The sequence below is a fragment of the Sus scrofa genome, chromosome 6 (genome assembly GCF_054392235.1).
Source record: "Sus scrofa isolate SSC_HxYL_T2T_F1_AM1 chromosome 6, Sscrofa_HxYL_maternal_Yorkshire_Landrace_v2.0, whole genome shotgun sequence".
NCBI classification, from domain to species: Eukaryota; Metazoa; Chordata; class Mammalia; order Artiodactyla; family Suidae; genus Sus; species Sus scrofa.
In genome coordinates, this window is record NC_139388.1 from 54927281 (window position 1) to 54954643 (window position 27363).

Below are 27363 nucleotides of genomic sequence, written 5' to 3' on the forward strand. Positions count from 1 at the left end.
TGTACAATCCTTCTTACCTTTTTTTTTTTGGCTGTGCCTGTGGCCTCTGGGAGTCCTGGGCCAGGGATTGAACTTGCACCACAGCAGTGACCTGAGCCTCTGCAGTAACAACACTGGATCCTTAACCTGCTGCACCACCGGGGGAGCTCCCAATCCTTATTCCTGCTATAGTCGCCTACAGCCAAACCCCTGAGGCTAGGATTTGCCAGGTCAGATTTGGAGACACAGTGACTGGCTAACGTCGTTCACTCCTACTAAGAGGTGATGAACACACAATGCCAGGTGTACGCGTGTGCCAATTAATCTAAATTGCTCCCTTGAAAGAAATCTCAATCAAAATCCAACAGGTATAATGGAAAGAAATAAAAATTATTTTAAAAAGCCAACAGGTATCCTTCTACCCTACCCCATTTTAGGGTGGAGTGGGACAAAACTAACATCCTTGATTCCTGCCAAAGCTCTTGACTAGAGGCCTGGCTGAGGACGAGGCAGAGTGAGGACAGTGTGGAGTTGCTGCTGTGGTGCAGTGGGATCGGGGTGTCTCTGCAGTGCCAGGACACAGGTTCAAGCCCTGGCCTTGTACGGTGGGTCAAAGGGTCCCACATTGCCGCAGCTGCAGTGTAGGTCACAATGTGGCCCAGATCAGACCCCCGGCCCCGGAACTCCACATGCGGCAGGGTGGCCAAAAACAAAAAAAAACAAAAAAAAGGGGGGGCCCCCCGCGGGGGCGGGGCGGGGAGGCAATGTGACCTATGCCTGAATGGAAATAATGAAAAACCAATTAGTTAACAATTCAAGTTTACTAGGAAACCTTTTGTCATTAGTAACTACTTTTAACAGTAAAACCCTCCCTTAATGGATCAGGGTTCTAAATTTCCCATCATACAAACTGCAGGAAGGTATCAGGTTAATTTTTTTTAAAAAACCCAGTATTTTTCAGTCTATAAAATACGAACTCATGTTACCAAATAGCAAGCTGCACGCCATGGATAATACTGTCCATGGAACCGAGGCTGGAAGGAGGCTGCCAGCCACGCGCAATTCTCGTCCCCGACTCTGCTCGTGTGGACGGCGCTATGACGTGACCTTTTGTGCTTCAATTAATACATCTCCTGGAATTCATCTTATTAAGGCAACTCACAGGACTTTGTTTGCATGTGTCATGAATTTAGGAGAGGGAACGGACTAGAATTTTCAAATATTTGTCCTAAGTAGAGCGATTTTTCTCCACTTGATTCAGTAATGGCCAGGCACCTATTAGGAGCCCAGCGCAGTTCTACACAGTAGAGATTCAGTGGTTAAAACAAACAAACAAACAAACAAACAAACAAAAAACCCCTAGCCCTCCCCACGTGGAGGTTTCGCTGTCGCTGACACCTGCTGTTGGTCCATCAATACCCTTTTGTTACGGTCCTGCCTGTGCCTCCTAACCTTCATGGAGAGGCTCCCTTCCTCTTGTGCTGCCATCCTGAGAACTGGGGTGTGCGGACAACCCCTGGCTGTGTGCATAGGTCTTCTCTCTGCTGTGAAATCCTACATTTGCCAAGAGTTTGCCTCCCAACTGAATCCCGCAAGGACGGCATTCTCTAGAACTTCCGTCCTGTGATGGCGCCGGGAAGGTTCCGACTCTGGAAGGCACGTGTCCCGCTGACCAGCGCGGACCTTCTGAGGGAGGCGATGATAGGAATTCTCCCTGCAGCCCATTCCCCGCCTGCCACTTCTACAGATTCCCTCCGGCGTGGACCCTCTGATGGTAAACGAGGTGGGACCTCTGGCTGAAGCCCTTGCAGCAGATGTCGCAGATGTAAGGTCTCTCTCCGGTGTGGACCCTCTGATGCGTGTGAAAATGCGAGGCCTGGCTGAAGCCCTTCCCGCACTGCTGACACATGTAGGGCTTCTCGCCCGTGTGCACCCGCTGGTGGGCGCTGAGCCCTGCGCTCCAGCTGAACTCCTTGCCGCAGGCCTCGCATTTGAAGGGCTTTTCTCCCGTGTGAATGATCTGATGGACCTGCAGGTTGGACCTCTGGCTGAAGGCCTTCCCGCACGTCTCACACGTGTAGGGTTTCTCTCCGGTGTGGACTCTCTGATGGGCCTGGAGATGGGAGGCCTGGCTGAAGCGCTTCTGACACGCGTCACATTTGAAAGGCTTCTCTCCGGTGTGGACGCTCTGATGCGCCTGAAGGTTCGAGGCCTGACTGAAGCCCTTCCCGCACTCCTCACATTTGTAGGGCTTCTCCCCCGTGTGGACCCTCTGGTGGTTGTGAAGATTCAAGCTCCAGTTGAAGCGCTTCCCACACACCTCGCACTTGTAGGGCTTCTCCCCGGTGTGGACTCTCTGATGGGCCTGGAAATACGAGCTCTGGCTGAAGCCCTTCCCGCACACGCTGCACCGAAAGGGCTTCTCTCCGGTGTGGACCCTCTGGTGGCTCTGGAAGCTCGAGGCGGAGCTGAAGCCCTTGCCGCACTCCTCGCACTTGTAGGGCTTCTCGCCGGTGTGGACCCGCCGGTGGCTGTGGAGGTTGAAGCTCAGGCTGAAGCACTTGCCGCACTGCTCACACTTGTAGGGCTTCTCCTCCGTGTGGACCCGCTGGTGGGTGTGGAGGTTGGAGCTGCAGCTGAAGCGCTTCCCGCAGTCGGTGCACGTGTAGGGCTTCTCGCCCGTGTGGATCCGCTCGTGGGCCTGCAGGTGGGAGCGCTGCGTGAAGCCCTTGCCGCACGCCTCGCACTTGTACGGCTTCTCGCCCGTGTGCACCCGGCAGTGGATGTTGAGGTCTGTGCTGCGGCTGAAGCCCTTCCCGCAGCTCTGGCAGCGGTAGGGCTTCTCCCCGGTGTGGATGGGAAGGTGGGCATAGAGGTGCGAGGTCTGGTTGAAGCTCTTGCCGCACTCGTGGCACGAATAGGGCTTCTCCCCCGTGTGCACGCGCTGGTGGGTCTGCAGGTTGGAGCTCTGGCTGAAGCCCTTTCCGCACTCGTGACACCAGTAGCGCTTCTTGCCCGGGAGGATGCCCTGCGCGATGGGCAGGGCCCGCTCCTGCGTCCGCCGCAGAGGGGCCGGCGCGCCCCGGGGTGCCTGCGGAGGCGCTGCCAGGCCGGGGCGGTCGCCGAAGCCTCTCTGGCGCTCGTCGCATGGGTAGGGGTTCGGCCCCACGGCCATCAGGCTGCGCTGCACGAGGCGGGGCGCCCGGGCCGCCTCCCCGCCAGGCCCTCGGCCGCTGTGCGCTGTCTCTCTCGGGGGCGCCGGCTCCTCCTGGAGGCGCTGCGGTAGGCCTCGGAGCACGTGGGCACACGGGGCAAACGCGCAGCATGTGCACCGGCTTGGAGTCTGCGCGCCGCCTCTCGGGTAATTCTGGGCCCCGTTCAGGCAGAGTTTCCGACAGGGGCCGGGCGCTCGTCTGGCGGGAGATGCTCGGTTTTCAGAAAAGCTGGACCGCTGCTCCCTGAGAGCCAGAGGACAGCTGGCCTCCGTGCAAGCCTGACGGGGGACGCCTGCCGGGCAACGAGGTAGTTCGGGCAAGTGAGACCTCGTTCCTGGAACATTTATCCCCGAGTCTTTTTGACTTTTGGTTGATTCGCTCACAACATGTGTCTTGATTTGGCAGCAGGAAAGCTCTCCCAGCGAAAGGCACCCTACTGCCATCTCAGGAAGCGTCTCCATCTCATTCTGATTCCTGCCTCCTGAAGAGGAAAACGAGAATGAGGAATTAAGGATGGAGAGAGTGACATCACCACGATGCTGGATTAGGAAGCTCAGCGCCCTTGCTTCCCCCATGGAAACATGAGATTAACAACCAGAGACGAGGGAAAACGACTTAAGAGTTCTGAAAAAGTCAAAGGTCTGAAGAAACCAAGAGAACACGGAATCCAGAAAAGCCAGGAGTTTGCTGGTGGCAGAGCAGGTTCCGTGACACAGGTTGGATCCCAGCGTGAGGTCTGCCCCCATCCCTGGCAGATCTCGTAAGGATGCAGACAGGGGAAAGTCAAGGGCCTGGACCCTAAGGTGTCGGCTAGAAGCCAAGAGTCATGAAAGTAATACTAAAAACACCTGATTTACCCAAAAGAATGTGGAAAAGGACAGTGATGAACAAAACAGATGAGATGCCCCGCCAGAAAAGTAAATGTAAATACACCTGTTTCAGCAACTGTGATGTGGAAATGGACTCCCCTGAAATCAAAAGGCAGAAGACAGAAAGCAAGAACCACCTACAGCCGTCAACAAGGGATGTGTTTTAAAGCCAAGTAACCGAAAGAAAAAGGCTAGGATTTCCCTCATGGCTCAGCAGTAATGAACCCAACTAGTATCCATGAGGACTCGGGTTCAACCCCTGGCCTTGCTCGTTGGGTTAAGGATCCCGAGTTGCCGTGGCTGTGGCATAGGCCGGCAGCTGCAGCTCCAATTCTACCCCTAGCCTGGGAACTCCCATGTCCACAGGTGCAGCCCTTAGGAGGAAAAAAAAAAAAAAAAAAAAAAAAGGAAAAAGGCTAGAGAAAGACCTAACATGGGACTATACCATGCAATGCCTAAAGAAAGCTTGAAGGGCTAAACAGACAAAAGACATGATAAAATAGAGGACATTTAATGACAAAAGGGTCAATATAGCAAACAGATGTAACAATTACAAATGTGTAAGGGTCTATCAAGGCATGAAATAAAATCCCCATTTTCTAGTTTCTGCATTCCTTCACCCACCATCATGCACTTAGGAAAAATGATCTTTGTCCCTGGAGGCTTCAGACCTCCTCTTTCTGGAACCTTTGAACATTCAGGCAGCTGGACTTCTTTCAAGAGCCACACACTAGGGCTTGTCAGTATGAATGTTTTCCCAAGAGGTTACAGCTGTTCCCTGCTGCAAGATCGAGGCCCTCACGGGGGCAAAGAAAGCGTTAAAGAACGTGTTCCCCTCTTGGGGTATACCTTCCCCAGTCTCCAGTGATCAGGGCACCCGCTTCACTGGGCAAATCCCACGAGCCTTCACAAAAACCTTGCAAATGTCTTGGAATGATCACTATCCCATCAGCCTCAGTCATCAGGCAAGGTCGAGAGAACTAACAGAAAAAGAAGATTCGGGCAGAGCAAGTGTTAATTACTGGGGATGCTGGGAATTGAGGATGCTCTGATGTCTTTCTTTTCCACATTTAAGGAGACCTCCCCCTCCCGCGCAAGGCAGGTGCCCATTTCTGGGCCAGGGAATGAACCTGCACCACAGCAGTGAGCCAAGGCACGGCAATGGCAACGCCGGGTCCTTAACCTGCTGCACCACAAGGGAACTCCAAGGAAAACTCTGCCCTGACTTACAGCCATCTGATAAAATGTACCTTTGTGAGCAAGGATGAAACGTCAACTTTGCCCTACCTGACGCTTCCAGGATTCAGGAAGTCTCAGTGAGTATTCTTTTTTCTTATTTTCGTCAGACTATTATTTGCCTAAGTTCAGTAAGAACTCGTCTCCTTCTAACAGGATACAAGGACAAACCCTGGTTATCAACAGGCACATGAAAAAATGCTCGACATCACTAATTATTAGAGAAATACAAATTAAAACTACACTAGTCAGAATAGCCATCATCGAAAAGTCTACAAATAAGAAATGCTGCAGAGGGTGTGGAGAAAAAGGAACCCCCTCTACACTGCTGGTGGGAATGTATGTTGGTCCAGCCACTATGGAAAACAGTATGGAGGTTCCTCAGAAAACTAAGGATAGAGTTACCATATGATCCAGCACTCTCACTCCTGGGCATATGTCCAGAGGAAAATGTAACTCAGAAAAATACACATACCTGTATGTTCCCAACTAGTCATAAGAGCCAAGACATGGACTCAACTAAATGTTCACTGACATATGAATGGATTAAGAAGATGGGGTACATATATACAACGGAATAGTACTCAGCCATAAAAAGAATGAAATCATGGCATTTGCAGCAGCATGGATGGACCTAGGATCATACTAACTGAAGTAAGTCAGAATGAGAAAGACAAATCCCACATGATACCACTTATATATGGAATCCAAAATATAGCACAAATGAACCTATGTACAGAACAGAAAGAGACTCACAGGCATAGAGAATAGCTTTGTGGTTGCCAAGAGGAAAGGGACGGACTGGGAGTCGGGTTAGCAGGTGTGAGCTGTCAGACAAGATCCCACTGTAGAGCCCAGGGAACTATATTCAATGTCCTACGGTTAAGCCACAATGGAAAATATTTTTTAAAAAAGTGTATATAACTGAATCACTTTGCTCTATGGCAGAAACTAACATTGTAAATCATCTATACTTCAATTAAAATTTTAAAATAAACTGGCTATGGTACCCAGGCTTTGACTGGAATGTCATATTTGAGAGATGTGCAAAGACTCAGATGTGACTGCTCAGCTTCAAGGAACTGCTTGAAGAAAAGTGACCTGGTGATTTGCTCACAAGGTTCCAGGAAAGCAGCCTTAAAAAAAGAACCTATAATGGGAGTTCCCTCGGGGCTTGGCAGTTAAGGATTCAGCATTGTCACTGCTGGGGCTCGGGTTCGAGCCCTGGCCCAGGAACTTCTACATGCTGCAAGCATAACCAAAAAAAAAAAAAAAAAAATTATATAATCAATCACCTTTCTTGCCAGGCTTATAGAAATAATCAGGTCATGTTTAACATACATAAATTTTACTTCAAGCATCTTTTGGTTAAAAAAAAAAATGAGGGGAGGGAGTAATGGTGAGAAAAAAAATTGTTCACACTTTTGTTTATAGATATTAGATTCTAGCCCTGCTGTCTTGGAGGTTTTGTTACAAACCTGTCAACTGGACTGGACCCTGAATTTTTCTAGTTTCCTCAAATATCTGGTTCTGACTCACCAAACGAAGGCTTCCAATTTTCTCCAACCTCTCTCACTTGGAATCACAAAGAATGAAGACAGCCCTCCAGCCTTATCCGAAGGGACCCCCCCCTCCAAGTGCTCCTGCCCCCTGACAACTGCTGGGAACTCGGAGGAACTGAACCCTGGATATCCGTCGACAGCTGAGACCCCGCCTGACACCTGGTCTTAGACCGATGCTGGGGACCGCCAAGTCAAAGGGAGACTCCTGCCCATGACATCAGAGCCAGACTTTAAAAGGTGAAAGCCTCTCTTCCCTTTGCCCTACACTGGCCTGCAGAGATTATGCCCACATCCGCACCCCACCCTGGCCACTGCTAAGGGGGTAACCTCTGAAATTTAGAGTAACTTTTGTTTCAGGCGAGGAGAAGAAAATCTGCTTGAATGGCACAGGTGACAGTTCTTGCCAACGAATCCTGTCATGGTGCCAACCTCATGGAAGAAGTTTGTGGCCCAACAGGATTTATCTTGATCTGTGGAGGATGGGGTGAGACCTGGGTCTAGGAGCCAACCTGCAAGAGTTCCCACTGATCAAAGCAGGTCGACAGCAAAATAAACAGCACCATGTTGGACTACAACTCAAAGTGGAAATAAACACACACGTGTCCATACCGATCACGGCAGAGGGCAGTAGGTGAGTTCCTGTTGTGGGCAGACACTGAAGTGTCTATGGGTGACTTGTGAGACACACTCCAGCCAAAACAAAGGTCAGGGGATAAATAAAAGGGGACCGACAGAAAGATGACACCTATTGAGACAGTATGAAAGTATGTGGACTAGGCTGTACTCTTTTCATTACTTTTTTACTTTAATATTTTCAAACTAAAACACTTAAAGATACTTTAAGGAGAAAAACCAGGAGTTCCTGTTTTTTTTTAACTTCAGACCACACTATAAAGTTACAGTCATCAAAACGGTATGGTACTAACACAAAACTATAGATCAATGGAAGAGGATAGAAAGCCCAGAATTAAACCCATGCACCTACAGTCAACTAATCTATGACAAAGGAGGCAAGAATATACAATGGAGAAAAGACAGTCCCTTCAATAAGTGGTGCTGGGAAAACTGGACAGTCACATGTAAACAATTGAAATTAGAACAGTCCCTAACACCATACACAAAAATAAACTCAAAATGTATTAAAGACCTAAATGTAAGACCAGATACTATGAAACTCTTAGAGGAAAACATAAGCCAAACACTCTGACATAAACCACAGCAATATCTTCTCAGATCCACCTCCTAGAGTAATGACAATAAAAACAAAATGGGACCTAATTAAACTTAATAGTTTTTGCACAGCAAAGGAAACCCTAAACAAAATGATAAAACCCACAGAATGAGAGAAAATATTTGCAAATGAAGCGACTAACAAGGAATTGATCTGCAAAATATATAGCACCTCCTGCAGTTCAATACAACCCCCCCCAAAACCCACAAACAACCCCATCAAAAAATGGGCACAAGATCTAAACAGACAATTCTCCTAAGATATACAAATGACCAAAAAGTATGTGAAAAGATGTTCAACATCACTAATTAGAGAAATGAAAACCAGAACTACTATGAAGTAGCACCTTACACCAGCCAGAATGGCCATCATCAAAAAGTCTACAAATAATAAATGCTGGAGAAGGTGTGGAGAAAAGGGAACCCTCTTAATACTATTGGTAGGCATATAAATTGGTGCAACCACTATGGAAAACAGTATGGAGATTCCTCAAAAAACTAAAAATAAAATTACCATTTGAGCCAGCAATCCCACTCCTGGGCATCTATCCAGAGAAAACCATGACTCGAAAAGATACATGCACCCCAATGTTCATTGAGGCACTATATACAATAGCCAAGACATGGAAACAACCTAAATGGCCTCAGACAGGGGAGTAGATAAAGAAGATGTGGTACATATATACACAATGGAATTATTACCCGGCCATAAAAAAGAATGAAATAATGGCATTGGCTTCAACATGGATGGACCTAGAAATTATCATGCTAAGTGAAGTCAGACAGTGAGACACAATCATCATATGCTATCGCTTATATATAGAATGTAAAAAAAGATACAATGGGAAAAAAAGGATACAATGAACTTCTTTGCAGAACAGAAACTGACTCACAGACTTTGAAAAAATTATGGGTACCAAAGGAGACATGTTGGGGTGAGGGGGGCAAGATGGGTTGGGGGTTTGGGATGGAAATGTTGTAAAACTGGGTTGTGACAATGGTTGTACAACTGTAAGTATAATAAAATTTTAAAAAATACTTAGGAATGAACCAAAAAGGTGAAAGACTTATACACTGAAAACTACAAAAAACAAAAACACCAAAAAAACAAAACTGATAAAAGAAATTAAAGAGACACTAAAAAAAAAAAAAAAAAATGGAATTGACACCTCATGTTCATAGACTGGGAGATTTAATATTTTGCCACTGCTACCCAAAGGGATCTACAGATTCAATACAATCTCAAAATTCCAACAATAGAAAACCCATCCCAATATCCATATCGAATCTCAAGGGAACCCAAATAGCCAAAACAATCTTGAAGAATTAGACAAAAGTAGAGGACTCACACCCTGATTTTAAAACTTATTATAAAGCCACAGTAACCAAAACAGTGTAGAGAGACATTCATGCAGACTAAAGGACTAGACCAGAGAGCCCAGAAATAAATATATACGGTTAAATAACTTTTAACGAGGGTGCCCAGACCATTCAATGGGCAAAGGACTATCTTTTCCAACAAATGGTTCTGGGAAAACTGTATATTCACATGTGAAAGAATCAAGTTAGACCCTTCGTTACACTACATACACAAATCAATTCAAGAGGCATCAGAGACTTAAACATAAGTGCGAAAACTGTAAAACTCCTAGGAGAAAACAGTTAAAGCTGTATGACCTTGGATTTGGCCATGATTTCTTAGGACCCCAAGGTAAAGGCAACAACAAAAAGCAGATTTGACTTTACGGAAATTAAAAACTTTATGAAAATTAAAAACATCTGATCAGGGGTTGATACTCCAAACATACAAAGAACTCTTCAAAACAACAAAAGGAAACACTCTGATTGAAAGATAAGCAGAGGACTTGCAGAGACATTTCTCCAAAAATAAACACATGGCCAATAAAGCACAGGAAAAGATGCTGAACATCACTAATCAGAGAAATGCAAATCAAAAATGAGATACCACCTCACACCCATTAGGATGGCTATTTTACATGAAAAGCAAACCAAAAACCAAAGCGAATGCTACAAACTGGAAGCCTTCAGCCTTCCGGGCGGGGATGGAAAATGGTACGGCCACTACACAACACAGGACAGCGGCTCCTCAAAAAATTGAGAACGAATTATTACATGACCCAGCATTTCTTCACTGGGTATATACACCAAAGAATGGAAAGCAGAGGCTTTATAACATATCTGTACACCCACATTCGCAGCAGCACAATTCACAATAGCCAAGAGGGGCACACAACCCAAATGTCCATCAAGAGACGAAGAAACTATTCTATATACATATAATGCAGTACTATTCGGCCTTAAGGAAATTCTGACACACGTTGCACCATGGGTGGTCTCAAAGATATGAACGCTAAGAGAAAGAAGCCAGACACAAAAGACAGATATTGCACCGTTCCCCTTTCATAGCGTACACGGGGAAGAGTCAAAATCCAGAGACAGCAGGCGGAGCAGTGATTACTCGGGCCTGAGGGTAAGGGGAGGAGTCGCTTAAGGGGAGAGAGTTTCATCTTGGGAGGTCAGGTTCTGGAGGTGAACAATGTTGATGGTTGTAACAAGTGAATATACGTAGTGTCGCTGAGCTGTACACTTAAAAATGGTTAAAAATGGGAGTTCCCATCATGGCTCAGCGGAAACAAATCTGACTAGGAACCGTGAGGTTTTGGGTTTGATCCCTGGCCTCGCTCAGAGGGTCAAGGATCCAGCGCTGCTGGGAGCTGTCATGTAGGTCGCAGACGTGGCTTGGACCTGGTGTTGCTGTGGCTGTGGCGTAGGCCAGTGGCTACAGCTCCGATTAGACCCCTAGCCTGGGAACCTCCATATGCCACGGGTGCGGCCCCAAAAAGACAAAAAAAAAAAAAGTTAAAATGATAAATTTTGTTACATATATTTTCCCACAATTAAAAAATATATAAATGCTAATAAGTCTGGAGACACCAGGTACTGGAGGGTGAAGGCAAGAGTGACTAGGAGGCAGGTTGGAGGTTTGAGGGGCAGCAGCCTTCCAGCCAGAGAAGAGCCGGCCCAGGTCCTCACGCAGAAGCCTAATCCTCATACTTGAGGAAGAGGTGGGGCTGGCAGAGGAAGAGGGCGGGGGAAGGAGGCTGAGGCCTGGCGAAGGGGCCCCTTAACAACCGGCTTTTCTCGCAAGAGGGTCGGGGAGGGCCTGAAGCAGAGGAGTGAGGTTATCCAGAGCACAGCAGGATAACGGGGCGAGGTGCTCACCTGCAAGCCTCCCTCTTTGGGTTTGGAGCTCCGTCCCCCAAAGCCTTTCCTCTCGCTCCAGCTGGGCTATCACATCTGGTTTGGAGGACTGATGCCCTGCGAAACGGCAAAGGTAAGAAAAAGCACCGAACGCTCCTGGTTCCAGGTCCAGGATGGAAGGCTCCGCCCCTCCCCAAAGTTTACTGAACATTTCTGATCAGACCTATGGTAAGAGAGATGTTTCATCTCATTAGAAATAAGATTAATGATTAATAATTAAGTAATACATGCAATGCTGTAAATCAACTAATGCTATAAATCAACTATACTTCCATAACATTTTTTCTTAAAAAGTTGGTAAAAAAAAAAAAAAGATTAAAAGACCCAAGTCTCTCCAAAGTCTGCTGTCATCACCTCCTCTGCCTGGGTCTGATGCACTCTGCTGCAAGCAGCTGCAGTTGTTACAATGTGCACCAGCTTTGTTAAGGGGCTCAAGCTGCTACTTTATTCTACATTGTTACAAGGACGCTGATGCCACTTGCTAAATTAATTTCATGACCCACCAATGATGGGAACCCAGAAGTTTCAAAGAGATATAATGCGAAAGGGGGGGAGCGAGTTTGGGATTAAAAAAAAGGAGGTGAAATAAGGAACCAGGTGCAGCCAAGCTCTGCTGTTCCTTCACAGTTGTTTATGAAAGACAAACACTTGCCTTGGAACGAAGACTAGAAACATCTTGCCTTTATTTTCCAAAGGGATTGGAAAACTCTGGTCTCTCAGGGGTCCTAAAACCTTGAGATCCCTGGTGACCTAGGATCCTGTGTTGTCACTGCCCTGATGCAGGTTCAATTCCTGCTTGGGGTCCTTTTGCATGCTGCAGGCTCCCCACGACCAAGAAATCCCTGGCCCCAAATGTCAGTAGTGCAGAGGTTGGGAAACTCTGCCCAAGGGGATGAAGCCAAATCACAGGGCGCCCATCCTCACCCACTGAGAGAAGGTTCTGGAAGTTCTCCAGCATCACGTCCCGGTACAGCTTCCTCTGGGCAAGGTCCAGCAGCCCCAGCTCCTCCTCCGTAAAGACCACACACACATCCGTGAAGGTCACTGCCTGCTAGGACAGCAAACACATGTAGCCTCAATCTGCCAACCGAGCGCCCCTGGGGTGGGGGCAGCCCTGAGAAGGTGAAGGAGACATGCGGGCAAATGTTTCAGGTTTAAGCGGCCTGAACAACTCTCTCTCTTTTTCTTTTTTTTTTTTAAGGCGATTGTCTCTGCTTCCTCTTCCACCATCACACCAGAGATGCTGGGTGGGATGGAGGAAGGAATGAAAAGATAAACTTTAAAAGTCTTCTGTACATGCAAACTGGTCCTTTATGTAGCTGCGTCTCTAGAACTGTCATTGTTACACGACGGCATACACACGTTTAAAATTCCAAAGTACCAAATTTTGTAAGAAATTTTACCCAAGTCAAATTTTGACCCAAGTCCCACAGTATTCAACAGTGCCCATGTCCTCCTCTCACTGGGCAAGTACCACTCTGTGTCAATGCTTGCCAACCTAACCAGCCTTCAGTTCCTCTGCGGGCAGGTAAGGACTTTGTTCGGTCTCAGGGACGTGCTCTATCTGTCAATGGCAGGAGTATTCATTCACTGTCAGAGTTAAGAGGAAAGGCTTTGGAGACTGACTGTCTCGGTCCACACCCGAAGGCTCCATCCATTACTAGCTGTGGGACCTTGGACACGTCACCTGGCTTCTCAATACCTCGATTTCCCCATCTGTACAAGAGCACATCTCCCAGGGTACTAGAGGGGATTACATGAGCGTATGCCAGGATTTAGGACGGTACCTGAGACATACTAAGTACACGATACACGTCAGCCAGCACTGTTACCGTCAGCATTATTCACGGCTGCATGCTATTTCAACAAAGTGAAAATAGATTTTAACCATTCCCAGTAATTCACTAACAAGATTTTAAACTTAATAATGCTGCCAAAAAACAAATTTTTTTTCACATAGACCTCAGCCAACTGTCTGGTAATTTCCTGAGGACAAGTTCCACGAAGTGGCAACGGCACTGTCAAGACATATGCACCTTTGCTAGTAAAACGGCAATTTTCCCAATTAACTTTTCCCATAACAGAGCAGAAGTGGTCCAATTCTCCATACTCTGGTCCAAATTGGACATTAACTCACTCCTTAAGTCTTGGGTAAGTTGGGAGTTTCATCGTGCTCAGTGGTAACGAACCCGACCTAGCATCCATGAGGATGCGGGTTCGATCCCTGGCATCAACCAGTGCATTAAGGATCTGACATTGCCATGAGCTGGTGCAGACCAGCAGCTGCAGTTCTGACTTGACCCCTAGCCTGGGAATTTCCATATGCTGTGGGTGTGACCCTAAAAAGCAAAACAAAAACAAAAACAAAAAAACCCCCAAATCTTGGGTAAGTTGGTGATTAAAAAATGGTTTTAAAATTTTCCATTTAATTTCATCAAAACAGCTCTTTTGATATTTTTCCCCATGTAGTGCCTGTTCATGTCCTTTGCTTATGATTCTATTAAGGTATCTTATGCATCAGTAAGAGTCTTACAAAGAAGATTAAGCTTTTTCTAGCAGGCATAAATTCCCACCCTCACCCCCTACTCCTGTTTCCTAGTTTCTCATGACTTTGAATGTGGTGTTCTCCTTTATGAAAATTAAAATTATTTCTCGGATTCTCGTTGTGGCTCAGCGGTAATGAACCCAATTAGTATCCATGAGGATGAAAGTTCGATCCCTGGCCTTGCTCTGTGGGTTAAGGATCCGGTGTTTCTGTGAGCTGTGGTGTAGGGTTGCAGATGAGGCTGGGATCCAGTGTTGCTGTGGCTGTGGTGTAGGCCAGTGGCTACAGCTCAGATTCGACCCCTAGCCCAGGAACTTTCATATGCCTCGGGTGTGGCCCTAAAAAGACAGAATAATAACATAAAATAATTTCTGTAAAGACTTTGCTCATCTCTGCAATTGTTTTGGCTGAAGTCCTGGGCCTCTATGCATTTAATAACTTGTTGACACATCTGGCAAAGAAGAGACAGGCACTAAGAAAAGGAGCCAGGGGAGGGGCAGAGTTATTTTTGGAGTCCTCCACCCACCAGCCAAGCCAGCCAGACACACAATGGGGCCTCGGGGCCCCAAATGGAGTAGCCTCTTGGTCTGGATCTCTCCACTTATCCTCACTGGACACTTGAAAGTCCTGGCTCAGGCAGTGGAAACTTTCCTGTCAGCTGGGGACGGAGAGGATTTTAACAGGTATCTGAACGCTCACAAATCTGTTCATGTTAAAATGCAGATAAGACCATCTGTGTCCTTACACAGCTGCTCCATGGGATAAATGCCAGGCAAGTCCCTACTGCTACTAGACTTTTCAGACTCTTTAAAATATACTAACACGAGGAGTTCCCGCTATAGTGGCCCAGGTTCTATCCCTAGCCCAGCACAGCTGCCTATGAAGCTCCCCAGTCAGGGATTGAATCCAACCCGGATCTGCAACCTATGCCACAACCGAAGCAACATCGAATCCTTAATCCACTGTGCTAGGCTAAGGATTGAACTGCTGCCTCCACAGAGACAAGCTGGACCATTAAGCCACCATGCCAGAGTGGGAACTCCAAAAATACCTATTAATTTTGAATGGATAAACAACAAGGTCCTATTATATAGCACAGGGAACTACATTCAGTATCCTATGATAAATCATAATGGAAACGGATATGAAAAATAATATATGCATGTATAACTGAATCACAGCAGAAATGAACACAACACTGTAAATCAACTATACTTTAATAAATTTTTTTAAAAAATCTATTAATTTTCACACCGTTATTTGGCAATAAAAAGCAAGGGCTTGCCACACAACAGTTCAAGTACCTTTGGTCCCCTTTTAACCTTCCTGAACAGAAAAATGTGTTCAGTCTTTGTGGGAGGAGATGTCATTTTAAGAAACAGAAAAGCAAGCCCGACTTACCTGGAACTTGGTCATTGTCCCCCCCTCTTCCTTCCGGGGAACGGCAGAGTTCTGGGAAGGCAAAACTGGGGAAGGGAAAGAAAGCCACCATAAGAGAGGGGCCGGGAATGCTGCCTGTCAACATGGGACTTCATGTGACCAGGAAGAGGGGGCCCTCTCTCTAGGCAAGCTCAGTGACGACATAACCCAGTGAGAACAGGGGCTGGATTCCAGCTTCCCCTGGGCCCCTTTGACAGCTGCCTTAGTGCATGAACAATTAGTCAAGAGCCCTGGAGCTCCTACTGTGGCGCAATGGGTTCAGCAGCATCTTGGAAGCCCCTGGGACGCGGGTTTGATCCCCAGTCCAGCACAGTAAGTCAGGGATCTGGCATTGCCCCAGCTGCGGCTTAAGTCGAGACTGTGGTTCACATCTGATCCCTGGCCCATATGCCATGGGGAGGGGGCTAAAAATGACAAAACAACAACAACAACAACAACAAACACTTCTAACCCAAGTGCTTCTCATAGCTCCCAGATTATTCCTGAGGCTGGTTATCAGAAGAAATGAGAGGCAGACAGGCAGTACAACTTGATGAGGCCCAAATTCTAGACTTTCTAATTATTACTCCTACTTACTAGTAGCATAAATCTTGAACAAGTTATTACTGCTATTATTAACATTATTATTCTGGCATGCAGAAGTTCCCGGGCCTCGCACCACAGCAGTGACCCAAGCTGCTGCAGTGACAGTGCCAGATCCTTAACTTGCTCGGCCACAAGAGAACTCCTTGAGCAAGTTATCCATCTCTCTGGGCCTCACACCTGTCACCTGCAAATGGGCCTAATGGTGCCAGTATTCCCTGCTTCCTGCAGCTTCAGACAAGGAGATGCTCTTCTGATTCCTAAGACTGCCTCTGCGAATAGGTTTTACAGAAAACAAATCTTAAGAAACACACAATTCAAGAAAGATAATTGTTCTGTCCCCTGAGTTACCCTTACCCTCAGGCAAAAAGTCTAATTCCGACTGGTGGTCTCACAGGTCATTTGTGCTGTCATTAATGAAAGTTATGGAGTTCTCGTCATGGCTCAGTGGTTAACAAATCCGACTAGGAACCATGAGGTTGCAGGTTCGATCCCTGGCCTTGCTCAGTGTGTTGGGGACCCGGCGTTGCCATGAGCTGGGGTGTAGGCTGCAGATGTGGCTTGGATCTGGCATTGCTGTGGCTCTGGCATAGGCTGGTGGCTACAGCTCCAATTGGACCCCCTAGCCTGGGAACCTCCAAATGCCATGGGAGCGACCCTAGAAATGGCAAAAAAAAAAAAAAAAAAAAAGTTAAATGGCCATGGACTTTTTTCTTTTAATAGGTATAACTGCGTGCATGTGTTCTGAAGCTGAAGGAGCACAACAAAGTTTTTTTCGCCCCTATGCACGAAGGTAAACAATGACTAATAAAAAGTTAAGACTGGAGTTCCCCTCCTGTTGCAGCAGAAACAATCCAACTAGGAACCATGAGGTTGCAGGTTCAATTCCTGGCCTTGATCAGTGGGTTAAGGTTCCGGCATTGCCGTGAGCTGTGGTGTAGGTCACAGACTCAACTTGGATCTGGCATTGCTGCGGCAGTGGCTCTGGCGTAGGCCAGCAGCTACAGCTCTGATTAGACCCCTAGCCTGGGAACCTCCATATGCTGTGGGCACGGCCCTAAAAATTAAAAAAAAAAAAAAAAAAAAAAAAAAGTTAAGACTAAGAAATCGGATTGCATTTAAATGAACAACACCGACATGGGATTTTTGTTTGTTTCGGGGTTTTTTGTTTTTTTTCCAGGCCTCATTACACTGCAGGCACTCTGCAAAGCTGTGATCGAAATCATCTCTGCCTGGGATAAACCACAGAGAACTTCTCCCAGGATCTAGCTGAAGGTAACTGTCCTTCCTAAACAAGCATCTAGAAAGAGTCCAGGAATCCAGGAACAGCCACACATCAGTCATCTGGGAAGGGACAGTGGACTGGAGCTGGACCTCCGACCCGCATGCCGGCTCACAGGACCTTTCCAACAACAGGACGCCTGAATGTTATAACGGAATTCGTGGTAATACCCAACGTTCTACCATACACTAGGCACTGTTTTTAAGCTTTTCAAATACAATCTCACTTAATTCTCAAAAGAGCACTATTGGAAAAGAACTAATCTGAGGAAACAGAGAGAGATTAAGTAACCTGCCCAACAACTGGCCGCAAGAAAAGAGAGTCAACTGGTAAGTTCGGGGAGGCTGGGGGAGCGGACAGCGCCGAGACCCTCAAACTCGATACAGGACGCGAGCCCACCCCCGACGCCGGAGGTCCGCCGCGAGGATGCACACCGGGGTCGCTGCCCCCGCCTTCCCTGCCCCAGGAGCGAGGACTGGGTCTCCACTAGCTCCACGCAGAGGCCGAGAAGACAAGGAGGGCTCACAGGGACACGGGGTTAACTCACCTCACTGGGAGTAATCTCGGCGCTGACCTCGCCTTCCCGGAGCGGAAGTGCCTCCGGCTACACACAGCTCCCGGACTACATTTCCCAGAATCTCCAAGCGGAAGCGCCTCGGATTCCACGCATCACCTGGACTACATTTCCCAGAATGAAGTTCGGGTGACCGCACTTCCCACCAGCTGTCTTGGTTTTGGCAGAAGAGCCGATTCGGATTTAGAGTCAGTTCTCCGGTGCTGAAACTGTCAGAATTTCTTTTCGTTTTATTCATTTCCTAAAGTCACGAGAAAATAATGTAAGCAGGCAGTTTTCCGGGTTAAAAGTAGCTACAAATTTTTTAAATTCGCTGTATAAGAGAGAAAAGTGAGGCTTGCACTACGAAAATAAAAACCCAACATTTTTAGCAGAGGCAAAGGGTAAACAAAAATGGGAAACGTAAAAGTGACCTAGGCTGAGCTGCTTAACACAGAATTTAACGCTGGCTTTCAAACTTGTTTCCAAAGCCGGTTTTCCAAATATCAGCGATGAAAACTGTTAGACAAAAACGCAGTTTATTGCCTACTGCTGTAAGGGAAAACGCCACCTCTGCCGAGCTTCAAGCACCTTGACAAAGTGTCGGCGGAGACAGGAAGACGACGTTGGGACTGACTGAGATTTAGAAGTTTGGCTTAAGGCGGGTTTTTAAATGCAAAAGGCTTGATTGGGATTGCGTGACGGTTTTGACGTTGCTGGGCAGGATTGGTGGAACAGCAAGGATTTACAGGTGAGGTACCTACAGGTGCAAACTGTAGATACTTTAAGGAGATGGAAGACCTGATGGGTGCCTGTGAAAGTTCCATCTAATAAACAATCAATTTGCTTGAGTAGGAATCTCCTGGAGTAGTTAAAGTATGCTAATAATATGTAATAATACCGTGTTAAGGTACACAGTAAATCGTGGGAGGGAAGGTAGGTCAGTAGGAAGCCTTGAATTTCTGTGTCCAAGCTGTCCAAGCTGTGTGTCTTGGGGAAAGGGGAGGGACTGGAATAGTGTTTTGACTCCTTTGCTCCCTTTACTCGGCAAGGCACCAAAGGGCTCTTGACAGTGTTTTTGTAGAAAGAGTTGTTCCTTCCAATATTCCCAAGAACTTGCAAAAAGGCTATATATACACATTGATTGGCCAATAAAAGATAAATATCTTGAATTTCATTTAAAAAATGGTTGTCTAGGCAAAGGAAAGCAGCTCCACTGAAGGAAATTTAAGAAAAAAAATACATATATATTTTTGTCTTTTTGCCTTTTCTAGGACTACTCCTGCGGCATATGGAGGTTCTCAGACTAGGGGTCTAATCGGATCTGTAGCCACTGGTCTACACCACAGCCACAGCAACTCGGGATCCGGGCCGCATCTGCGACCTACTCCACAGCTCAGGGCAACGCCAGATCCTTAACCCACTGAGCAAGGCCAGGGATCGAACCCAAAACCTCATGGTCCCTAGTCGGATTCTTTAACCACTGAGCCACGACGGGAAATCCCAAATTTAAGAAAATATTGTGGGAGTTCCCGTCGTGGCGCAGTGGTTAACGAATCTGACTAGGAACCATGAGGTTGCGGGTTCAATCCCTGGCCTTGCTCAGTGGATTAACGATCCGGCGTTGCTGTGAGCTGTGGTGTAGGTTGCAGACGTGGCTCGGATCCCGCGTTGCTGTGGCTCTGGCGTAGGCGGGCGGCTACAGCTCCGATTGGACCCCTAGCCTGGGAACCTCCATATGCCGCGGGAGCAGCCCAAAGAAATAGCAAGACAAAAAAAAAAAAAAAAAGAAAAGAAAATATTGTGGTGTGCGCATACATAAAAATCCTGAATTGCTTTTGAATTCAAGTTTGGCTTCAGATATTTCATTATATACTTCTATGCCGCTCCTGACATAAATAAAATAAAGTGTCTTGTGACTGAATAAGCCAAGTGAACCAGGAGGCCATGATTCTTCTCCTAGGCAGGGGATTATATTTTGTAGCTTTTTAGTATGAAAGTTTTCAAAAACAGACAAAAGTAGAATAGTGAAATGGGCCCCGTATACTTATATCCCAAATTCAATTTAACACTAATTTTAACCATTTAACTCATCTATCGCTGTTTTTTTTCTTTTGGTTACCGTAGACTTTTCAAAGAAATCTGACATCATATCTTTCACCCCTAAATGTTAAGTATTTAAGAAATAAAAATAGTCTTTCAAAACCACAATACCATCATCACATCAAATAAAATACCACTAATTCCTTAATATTTCCTAATGCCCGATCCCTATTTAAATCTTCCTCAAAAATCCTTCATAACTAGTTTGTTCAAATTAATGGCCACAGAGTTCATTTATTTTATTTGTTCATTGACTCGGGTGTGTTAATCCTTGACTATTATCTGACCACTTATTTTTACAGACCTTTGACCTGTTGAGGAGTCAGGACTGTTTTCATAATGCTCCACACTCGGAATTTCTCTGTTTATTTTTCATATCATTAAATAATTTCTTCTATTTTGTGTGTTTTCTATAAAGTAAAATTTAAATCTAAAGGCTTGATTTTTTTTTTTTTGGCCTTTTCTAGGCCCACTCCCATGGCACATGGAGGTTCCCAGGCTAGGGGTCCAATCGGAGTTGTAGCCGCTGGCCTACACCAGAGCCACAGCAACTCGGGATCCAAGCCGTGTCTGTGACCTACACCACAGCTCACGGCAACGCCGGATCCTTAACCCACTGAGCAAGGACAGGGATCGAGCCCTCGACCTCATGGTTCCTAGTCAGATTCGTTAACCACTGAGCCACGATGGGAACTCCTAAAGGCTTGATTAAAGTTCATCTCTTTTGACAAAAAGACTGCTTCAGAGGTGGAACTGGAAAGATGTGAACAAAAACCAACAGAAGCCAAAAAAATCGTGGGCAAAGCACTTCTGAATAGGAAAAAAACAAAACAATAAATATGTGGAAAAACAAATCAAAACAACCAGTCTTTAAAGAAAGAACCATTTTAAGGAATCGGGTTAAAGGATTTTGCCAAAAAATAAAATATCTTGCCAAAAAGTAACCCAGTGGCACAGTGGGTTAAGAATCTGACTTCAGTGGCTTGAGTCACTGTGAAGATGAAGGCTTGATCCCCAGCTGGGTGCAGTGGGTTAAAGGAACGGGCATTGCTGTCAGCTGTGGCATAGGTTGCAGTTGTGGCTTGGAGTCAATCGCTAGCCCAGGAAGTGGGGTGGCCATAAAATTTTTTTAAAACGGGGAGTTCCCCTCCTGGCTCAGAAGTTAATGAACCTGACTAGGATCCCTTAGGATTCGAGTTCCATCCCTGGCTTCCCTCAGAGGGTGAAGGATCTGGCTTTGTCGTGAGCTGTGGTGTAGGTCGCAGAAGCAGCTCAGATCCGGCATTGCTGTGGTGAAGGCTGGCACCTGTAGCTCTGACTTGACCCCTAGCCTGGGAACCTCCATTTGCCACAGGTGTGGCCCTAAAAATCAAGCAATAAATAAATAAATAAATAAAATATAAAAAGAGTAACACAGCAGAACCCTATAGCGCCTTTTTGGAACAGACACCCCCCCACACCCCCATGTCCTTTGCCCGGCTCTTTGTCCATAAAACAACTTTTGCTTCCTAGGCCTTTCCCAAATTCCAAAGAGTAAATTTAATCAGAGAAGTGAGAAAATATAGAGAGAAAGGAAGACAGTTGAGCAAGACAAAATAATAATAGTTTAGCCACTGAACAAAGTCCAAGACCTTTAGTTCCTCCTTAAGGGCTACAGACATGAGTCTGAGCCACATCCTTGGCGAAGCTTTCAGATACTGAAACCCCCACCAGGTGGAAAAAAACTGTCTGCTGCCCACAAGCATGTAGACCCCAAACCAGGTGGAACCAGAAAGGTGATGATGTCACCTCCTGATTACCCCACCCAGAATCACTCAGAAGGCTGTCCGCGAGCTGATCCCACACCCCACAAAGCCCCTCCTTCACCCAGTCTTTAAAAATCTTTCCCCAAAAGCCATCAGGTCTCTTAAACACTTGCTACCTGGACTCCTTGCTTGGTCATCTGCAGTAAACGCTACACTTTCCTTCACCACGACCTGGTGTTAGGAGATTGGCTTTACTATGTGGGCAAGCGGACCCAAGTTTGATTCCATAAGAGTAATAATTCTTTTGTAGTTTTGCATATTAAACAGGATTAACCTCAAAATAGGAAAGATACTTTTCAGATCAAGATGACTGCCAAATTAAAAAATATAATGGAGGCTTTCCATCTGACCAGTGGCAAAACAGGTAATTCCCATTAACTAGACACAGGTGTACTCACATGTATAAAGTCCATCAGCAAGCGGACAATGTGGGGAGAATGAATTAGCGGTCCGAAATTCGGGAGAACAGGGAAATCTAGAGAGGAGAGCCAGTTACTGGAGCCCCTGCAGTGACAGTGCTGGATCCTTACACTGCACCACAAGAGAACGCCTCTCTGTCTCTGTGTCTGTTTCAGAAGCACCAGAGATGTTTTGAAGCTGTGCTTTAAGATATAGGCAGTGATCAATCGCCCTGAACCAGCTGACCTGACCACAGGAATGTGCCTGCACAGATGAGACGTGGAGGTGTCCCAGAGTTCCCTTTGCTTCATTACCACGCTAAGACTGCCACCCAAGGTGGGCAACTTGTATTCTGCCAGGCACAACTCCTGCTATTTGTAGAGAAGCACAGAAGACTGCACATGCACCAGCTGCCCCTGGCTGCCTATTTCCTAGAGCCCTAAGGACCTGCCTGCCTCTAACTCTTAAAGTTCCCTTACCCCCCTCCCTGTGGGGAGAAGGTGCTTTTAGAGCATGATGCCCCCTTGGCCATTCCCTGATCAATGAATCGAGTTTCTTCTCTGGTATACTGAACCTGGTTTTGAACCCGCACAACTCAGACTGGGACTTGAACCCACTTGTGGGGCTTCAAGGCCTCTCCAAGGAGATAAAACTCAAAAAGCCTCTGGCCAGGATAAGAATTACCAGACCCTTATCATCCCACCTGTTTCATAATTGTTACAAAATTCCTGAGTCCCCACTCCCCCTGCCACCCCTGCCTCAGCAACCAGGAGTACTCCTTCCTAAGCCCCTACTAGGACAGGTACATGGCCCACTCCTCACCCTGACACTATAGCGGCCCTACATACCGCCAACCAACCAGCAAGAGTACTGGATGACCCCATCTTTCCCCAACCAATCATCAGGTCAACAGGTGTATGGTAAGACATCTCTTCTCTCGCTTCTGTCTTCGGGCTACAAAAACAGACAAGACCAGGAGTTCCCGTTGTGGTGCAGGGAAACAAATCTGATTAGGAACCATGAGGTTGCAGGTTCAATCCTCGGCCTCGCTCAGTGGGTTGAGGATCCAGTGTTGCCATGAGCTGCGGTGTAGGCCACAGACACACCTCGGATCCTGAGTTGCTGTGGCTGTGGTGTAGGTCAGCAGCTGTAGCTCTGATTTGACCCCTAGCCTGGAAACCTCCCTATGCTGCAGGGTGTGGCAAAAAAAACAAAACAAACAAACAAACAGACATGACCAGGCACACCAGGTACTCAACCAGGCACACCAGGCCCTCAGGGTCGGGATCAGCGCTCCCTGATCAGCAGGAAGCTGGCCCCCTGTGTTAACAGCATTTCTTTCTTGCCTCAATAAACTTGCCTCTTCTTCACCCTGCTCTGAGTCTGGAAAATTCTTTTTTCCAACCCGTGCGTGGACCACAGCACCACGGTGGGTTTTTTGGGCCACCACAGTGACAACGCTGGATCCTTAACCTGCTGCACCACAGGAGGACACAAAGATTACTTTAATAAAAGGAAACTAGTTATCTCAAGGTAAGGAATTTAGCACTTTTCTATGGATGGGGAGATGCAAGGTCTAGGCTCACTGAAATCATTCCTTTGGTAAGCACCTCTGCTTTCTGGGGCCAGAATCCTATTTTTTTTTTTTTTTTCTTCTCTAGGTCCTGAGTTGCCTCGGGCCTCATGGTTGGGAGAGGCTTTGGTCTGAGGGCTACTGGACGGCAGGTGCTTGTTTCCTTCCTGAGTTCCCTCAGGCCTCACCAGCTCACCCTAGGAGTTGACCACAATCGCTGATGACTGCGGCAACTTTTTTTTGTTTGAGGATTGGCAGGCAATATTATTTCTTAGGACCAAGGTGACCTCTGATTATGTGCTTATTCCAACTACTCCCGCATCATCTGGAAGCAGCAACCCCTGCAAAACCTGCTGGTGCCAAATGGAAATCTTCATATATCCAATTATTTTAGTATATCACCAATAAGCACACTTTTAGTCATTTGGAGCCTGCTTATTTTGTATACTCTGCAAAATTGCATCCAACATCTGCTAGCAACCCTGGAGATAGACCCTAAACATCCACTGCCTTTCAGAGTCCTGTGACCCCAAGACTCCACCCTGTACTGCCCAGTGACACCACTTAGACCCATAAGCCCCCTCTCCAATCCCCACCTTCCCATGGGCGCTCCTTTGCCCTCTCCTTCTCTCCTCAACGGCGGTGGCCACACACCGCAGTCTCTGGAAGGTCACAGATGCTTCCTGTCAAAGCACCACCCCAATGAACCTCATTGGGTGCTGCTGCCACATCCTGGTTATTATTGTTTTCCTTGATCAGCCCCAAAATCTTCCCACTCCAAGAACAAAGGCCCGGGAGAGAACAGGAGGATAAGACCAAACTGGATCATGAATTGTGGTATCATTGGTCTTCTGCATTTTGACTGTTTACTTGAATTAGTTTTTTTGTTTGTTTTGGGGGGCTTTTTTTTTTCTTTTTAGGGTCACACTCCTAGCATATGGAAGTTCCCAGGCTAGGGGTCAAATCGGAGCTGTAGCTGCCAGCATATATCACAGCCAGAGCAATGCCAGATCCAAGCGTCGTCTGCGACCCACATGACAGTTCACAGCAATGTGGGGTCCTTAACCCAATGAGGGGGGCCAAGGGCTGAATCCGAGTCGTCATGAATACTAGTCAGGTTTGTTACTGCTGAGTCACAACTGTAAAAATGGTGACAGGTACACTTAAGAAAGCACCTGAGGAAGTTCCCATTGCGGTGGAGCTGAAGTGAATCTGACTAGCATCCATGAGGATGTGGGTTTGATCCCTGGCCTCACTTAGCGGGTCAGGGATCTGGCATTGCCATGAGCTGTGGTGTAGGTCGCAGACATGGCACAGATCCCCTGTTGTTGTGGCCTTGGTGTAGGCTGAGAGCCGTAGCTCCGATTCAGTCCCTAGCCTGGGAACTTCCATATGCCACAGGTGCGGCCCTAAAAAAAGCAAAGCAAAAAAAAAAAAAAAAAGAATGCACTTGAGCAGGAGCTGCCTGGTCATCTAGTGGTTAGGATTCCACACTTTCACTGCAGCAGTCTGCATTCAATCCCTCGTCTGGGGAACTCGGATCCCACATCAAGCTGCTGTATACCACAGGCAAAAAAATAAAAATGTATTTGATCAAAGAGGAAAAATCATTAACTTACTGCATATCAATCCTTGAACACATGTCCTTGTAACGTCTTTGATAAAATGCTAACTTACTGCTGATCCAATCGCTGTCCCAAGAAAAGGCAGTAGTGGCTGGTTTTGGATTTACCGGATAAACAAGGTATTTCTTCCCCAGAGAACACCCCTTTTTTGAAAGAACAACTGACAAAGCATGGTTGCTCAGATCTAGGTATTTGTAAGAACTTTCAGAAATGAGCCTGTCACTTCAAAGAAAATTACTGGCAGCATCTATTGCCCATGACAAAAATTTATGCTTTCAAGAAAGTATCAGAATTTTGGAAAATTTGTATCACTGAGAGCTTGACCGGTTCCCAGTGCTTAAAGATTTAAGGTCTTTAAAACAGAACATTTTTTTTTTTTTGCAACTCCCATGGCATGCAGAAATTCCTGAGCCAGGGATGGAACCCAAGCCACAGCAGCGACCCAAGCCCCTGTGGTGACAATGCTGGATCCTTAACCCACTGCACCACAGGGGAACTCTGAGACAGACCATTTTTGAGGAGATGGGTGGTGGGCCTGATGAATGTCATTTTTAAAAATATTGTGAAATCAAACTTGTCAATATGTGAAAGGTCTGAAAAACTTGGCCATAAATATTTTCTAAATGAACAATGCATAATTTCACAAAACCCTGAATGGATAAAAGACTCAAAGTACAGGACAGACCCAAGTATTTTCATGTAACAGAGTACAAAAAAGTACTCTGATGTGGTTTCAGATTCTACATTGCAATAACCCTAAGAAATTATTTCCTGTTGAACCTGGGAACAGTTTCAAAGGAGAATGTTATCTGTAAAGTCTAATAATTCTTTCCTTTCTAACTATAACTATGGGAGGCTGGATTTTCTCCATTACTTCAGCCAAAACCATCACACGATAAAGCAGAAGATGTAAGTATCTAGCTAATTTTCTTAAGAAAATTCAAGAATTAAAAGATTGGCAAAAATATAAAACATTGCTACTCTTCTCATTAAATTTCTTTTTGGGGAGTTCCTGTCGTGGTGCAGCAGTTAACGAATCTGACTAGGAAATATGAGGTTGCGGGTTTGATCCCTGGCCTTGCTCAGTGGGTTAAGGATCTGGCGTTGCTGTGAGCTGTGGTGTAGGTTGCAGATGCGGCTGGGATCCTGCATTGCTGTGGCTAGAAAAGGCAAAAAGACAAAAAATAAATAAATTTCTTTTTGGACGTACAGTTTTCTCATAAAGCTAGTTGTTAGAGGTTTATTTTCTAAAAATAGGTTAATAAACGTTTTAAAGTAATTTTTTAAAGTATTACTATTGTTTAATAGTAAATACACTTTTCATAGTGCCACCCTAAATGTAATTTGTATAAAGCCCTTAAACTGGAAATTAACAACTAAGGCTTAATTACTGGCATCGCTCACAACCAGATAAATACACATCCTACATATTCTCTGATTTATGTGAATATCTTTACAGAAAAAGAATGTTAATACCTACTCACGGCAGGGCCTGCACCAGGAGTTACAGGATCACTCACTCCCTCCACTTTGGTGAAGTCCTTTTTGTGAAGTCAGGGCTGGGAAGGGAAAGAAGGCTGTGAAATATCACCATTGCCCAAATAAATCACAGGGGACGTTCCAACGCTATTAGGAAGATACTATTATCAACCTATTTTACAGATGAACAAATAGAAGCACAGAGAGACTAAGTAACTTGCCCAATTTTATACTGCCAGGAAGTGGCTGACAGGTGGGGGAATCGAGTTGAGGGAGCCGAGTGCTGGAAAGACTGCAACCATGGCCTGTGCCCAACTCAGGGAAATAAACTCTCCAAACTCCAGACGACTCGCCAGAGTGAGCTAAACCAGCCATCCTTACACCTCAAACATCCATTTTCCCCCTTAAACCAACAACGGGTTGTTGCTTCAAGAGCAGGTCGAAGAAATTCGGCAGGGTTGCGGGATGCAAAACTGACAACCGGGTCATAACCACGTCCACCTGTGCCGGAGGTGCCTACAGCTACCGGGAGCACTGGATCAGCATTTCTCAGGCCCTTTGGGAACGGAAGTACCTGAGACTACACGGAGTCCCTGGACTACAC

At 46.3% G+C, this 27363-nt stretch overlaps 1 protein-coding gene and 1 long non-coding RNA gene across 6 annotated transcripts; one reads left to right on the forward strand and one right to left on the reverse strand.

Moving 5' to 3' along the window:
- Positions 1–781: 781 nt before the first annotated feature.
- Positions 782–17824, reverse strand: ZNF235 (zinc finger protein 235). Of its 5 annotated transcripts, none has more exons than XM_084961022.1 (5): positions 17770–17824; positions 15320–15384; positions 12298–12421; positions 11335–11422; positions 782–3675 (listed from the first exon to the last, which is right to left on the reverse strand). In XM_084961022.1, exon 5 carries the CDS (start codon positions 3653–3655, stop codon positions 1721–1723), a length of 1935 nt encoding a protein of 644 aa, XP_084817148.1. In that variant the 5' UTR covers positions 3656–3675; positions 11335–11422; positions 12298–12421; positions 15320–15384; positions 17770–17824; the 3' UTR covers positions 782–1720. The 5 variants fall into 5 exon arrangements, with proteins under 5 accessions (XP_084817148.1, XP_084817144.1, XP_084817145.1 ...); XM_084961018.1 differs by having other exon boundaries at positions 11335–11430; XM_084961019.1 differs by having other exon boundaries at positions 11335–11536.
- Positions 17825–17961: 137 nt separating this feature from the next.
- LOC110261000 (uncharacterized) lies at positions 17962–23457 on the forward strand. The gene is made up of 2 exons (XR_002344683.2): positions 17962–18526; positions 22259–23457. It is a non-coding gene; the product is annotated as an uncharacterized LOC110261000 (long non-coding RNA).
- The last annotated feature ends 3906 nt before the right edge of the window (positions 23458–27363 follow it).